Source organism: Myotis davidii, unplaced genomic scaffold, assembly GCF_000327345.1.
Source record: "Myotis davidii unplaced genomic scaffold, ASM32734v1 scaffold370, whole genome shotgun sequence".
NCBI lineage: Eukaryota > Metazoa > Chordata > Mammalia > Chiroptera > Vespertilionidae > Myotis > Myotis davidii.
The window spans coordinates 14,408,772-14,412,392 of NW_006288615.1; the positions used below are offsets into that span (position 1 = coordinate 14,408,772).

Consider the following 3,621-nt stretch of genomic DNA (forward strand, 5'->3'; position numbering starts at 1 on the left):
GCCGTCGCCTAGGTCTGCTCACCGAAGTCGGGCCGCGGATAGAGCCCTGGGGGCTGGAAGTCAGCACCCTGTGCGCCGCCGCCGTAGTAGTCGGCTCCCTGCTCGCCTAGGTAGCCGCCCTGCAAATATTCCTCGCAGGGAGGGAACTTGGGGTCCACATACTTGGAGTTCACCATATACGAACTCATGGCCATTAATTTCAGAAGGTAGAAAATACTAATTTTTCTCGTGTTGTCTTTTTTTCTCCTTCCATAGGGCCCTCCTACTTGCTGTCAACTGAATAAAGTTGGCGGCCATGTGACCAGGCCAGCCAATAGCGAGGGAGCGAGTTTATCACCGGGTTGGTGAGCATCTCATAATTTTCACAAATTTAACTAAATAACATACGTGTAATCAAGTGACTCGCTGTGGCACATTCGAGGGCCCTCACGAGATGTTAATATACTTCTAACCCTCAGCACCCTCATCCTCCCGAAAGTAATTCCAGCTTTTGTCTGCCACTGACTTTGCTAATCTCCAGTGCCCTCTCCACTCACCAACCCGCCAGAAAACAGCCCCCCAAAGTGGGCACAGCTCAAAGTGGATTGAATCCGAATATCCGTTGGAGTGTAGGCACCAAAAGGCAGGTGGGTGAGGCAGCTCAGAGTTGGGCAGAATACCCCAGCAGGCAGAGCTCCCGCCAACCCCGCCGGCCGCGGGAAGGGGGACTGCCATACAAAGGCTCAGCCCCGGCTTTGTCTTCCTCAGGGTCACCCAAAAGTTACTACAATCTGGCTGGCCTGAATCCATTTAGGCAATGAGTAACCGCCCAGCTTTCTGTGAGTGCCCGAGCTGGGGTAATTCTAGCCAAAGCCAGGCCTTGCAGGTATGGCGAGAGGTTCCCCCTGCCTCAGCCCGTGAAGCTGAGAGGTGTGCCAGGAAGATGGCGAGGGCACCCCACCCCACCCAAATGGACCCCAAAAGGACCCTGCACTCCTTCTTTCCAGCTCGCCTCCTTCTCACAGGGCACTCAAAGGCCAGTGAGCCGCTCATGGGGCACCCTCCACCCTCATGCCCCTTGAGGGCCGAGCTGGGGCTACCTGGCCTCCCACCGCACTCCCCAGTCCTCCAAAACCTAGCCCTTTGGCTCCAAATTCCTGCAACCAATGAGGTGTTTACACAGGAGCCCCTGTGTAAAGGTGAGGTGCTTCTTGAAGAAAAGGGTGCTCTGTGTCACCAGGCTCAGTTGATCCGCGGATCATCCTGGAGTCCAACGTAATAAAAGAGAAAGAGGTGGTTGACCCGCCCCGCTGTTTCTGGCCTCTCCTTCTGACTCAGGCTATTTTGGAGAAAAGTGAAGTTTTTGCATCGACCATATATTCCCCTAGAATCGAATCTGTGACTATGTGGATACCACACAAATTCGGTTCTACAGGGTATATATAGACAACGTCACTACGTTCACGTTCCACCCAAACTGGGCACCCAGACCGCTGGTAGCCTTGGCTTCTTCCTCGGAGCCACCCCCAGCCCGACACAGCCCCTGGCATTTTCAAAGATGGTTCAGGTAGCCTGAAGGGCTTGGTGGCAATTTGCAGCAATGAGTTAGTTCCCCGTCCTTTTACTAGGGCGGGGGTTACCAAGCAGCCAGGGAGCCAGAACAGTCTTCTTAGGGAAGAAAAAATATTCATCCCAGAAATGGCGGTTTTATTATTCCTCTTTCTCCAAATCCAATATCCCTCCCCCCTTATCAAGTGGTATTTTCCAGAAAGGAGCAAATGCCCTCAGTGACAGAAGAAAGGCAAGAGGGGAATATTCTCCATCCACTATTTTTTTCTACTGCCCTGGCGAGCCAGGTTGGCTGACAAAGCTAGTTCTTCAAGAAGTCGCGCATTTACCTTCCTGGGCCCCGAGCCCGGCTGGCTTCTCCGTCCTGCTGCTGCTGAAGACCCCGAGGCAGGCGCTGCTTGCAGGCACCAAGCTGCCCTGGGCTGGGGCCAGTGCACTAATGGTGAAGGGCAGGGTGAGGGGTCATTCAAAATCATTTACAAACATATCACAAAGTTTCATTATTTTTGCTTTGCCGGCAGCAGCACACAAGAGTACAAAAGTTCACGAATGGCGTGCCTGCCCCAGCGCTTCAGCGCTGTCTGGGGCTCACCCCTCCATGCAGGGCACCAAGAGCACAGACGCGCCCAAGGCCCGGATGAATTTCGGGGGCAGAGGGATGCTCAGGATTGAGTGGGGCTTTGGGATCCCTGACTGTAGGGCAGAGGCATTAACATTTTTTCTTATTGTTTTGTTTTTCCACTCATGTTTCAAAAATTGGTTTTGGCCTGCCCGGGGCAGAGCAGGGAGAGTCCCCTCTGCCCCCCAGCCTGGCAGAATTGGCTGCCTGCTTCCACAATGCACTTTGCTCACTCCCCCCACCCCAATCCGTTGGTTCCAGTGCTTTAGCGATTTTGTAGGGATTTCCTGGTGCCAATTCTAACAAGAGCTCTGAGGCTGCCCCAAGCCTACGTCCCTTGTCCCAGGGAGATTCCCCCCAACTACCCCTAATGCCAAATGCTCCCTCACACTCCCCATCTTGGGGACTCTGGGTCTAGGCTTTATCCAGGCAAACTGGGGGAACCCGCTGGGGCCGGCGGGGAAACAGTGAGGGTACACATTTTCATATTTGTTAGACGCTGTGACCTGCATTTCACCTTATTGCTCGACTTGTTCAGACAGGTCAAAGCCAATGAGTTATTGATGAACAAAAGCGTTAAATATTCACCTCCCGCACCACTGCTCATACAAATGCTTTGATCTCCGTTTTTTTTGTGCTGTGTTTAGCCAGAGGGTGCCAAATGTGGGTTTTCAAGCGAGGAGCATCAGCAGAGATAAGCACCCCAAGAGCCAGGGCAACGGCAAGAAGGGGGCAAGACAAGAGGGTCCTGAGGATGCCAGACTTTCTAGCCTGGAGCCAGAGCCATTTCACTCTAGCCAGCATGGTTGTACAGGGAAACTATGTACTGGGTGAAATCTCCACTTCTCCAGTTAGTGTAATCCCCAGGGAGGGAGCTGACTAGGCTCCCCAGCCTGTAGGGCAAAGAAACCTGGCCCAGAGTCAAGTTCCGGCTTCTCGGACCCTGGAGAGAGGGTGACTCACCAGAGAGGGAGCGTGCCTGGTTCCTACAGCCCTGGCACATTCCATCTCTCATTAAAATAAAACCATCTCCATTTTGCAGTGAGGGAGGGGGCCGCTTTTTCCCCCCTTGACTCTTGAATCACTACCTTGATCCTTGAACCACTACCTTGATCTTAATATGGCAGTCTTCCTGAAACTTCAGGGGACTCCTCAGATATATACCTTTCTTCTGTGGCATATGCAACTCAGAAAGATCCAACTTCTGAGCCCAGGACCCCCAAAATCTATGCCCCCCACCTCACCCCTCCCAGCCATTTTCCAACTGCAGCTACAGAAAATCGGAGGTGGACCAGAAGGGCATATTCCTCCCTCCTTACTCAGCCCATGTCCCCAAACCAGACCCCAAACTGCTGAGACTAGGGCCCCGGGAGGGCTGAGGAGGGACTTCCATCTAAAGCTCAGAATCCGCAGTCCTTCCCAGAAGCTTGCCCACTCAACACAGCGGAAGAGTG

The 3,621-nt window shown here is 53.4% G+C and overlaps 1 protein-coding gene across 1 annotated transcript in view; it reads right to left on the reverse strand.

Annotated features, from left to right (window-relative positions):
* Window positions 1–3,328, reverse strand: part of HOXD4 (homeobox D4) — a 5,106-nt gene extending 1,778 nt beyond the window's left edge. Inside the window, exons 1-2 of the mRNA XM_015561823.1 lie at window positions 1,878–3,328; window positions 12–1,242 (exon numbers count right to left, since the gene is read on the reverse strand). Coding sequence (XP_015417309.1) covers window positions 12–194 — 183 coding nt within the window. The 5' untranslated portion in view covers window positions 195–1,242; window positions 1,878–3,328. The remainder of the gene's footprint in view (window positions 1–11; window positions 1,243–1,877) is intronic.
* Between the last annotated feature and the right edge of the window lie 293 nt (window positions 3,329–3,621).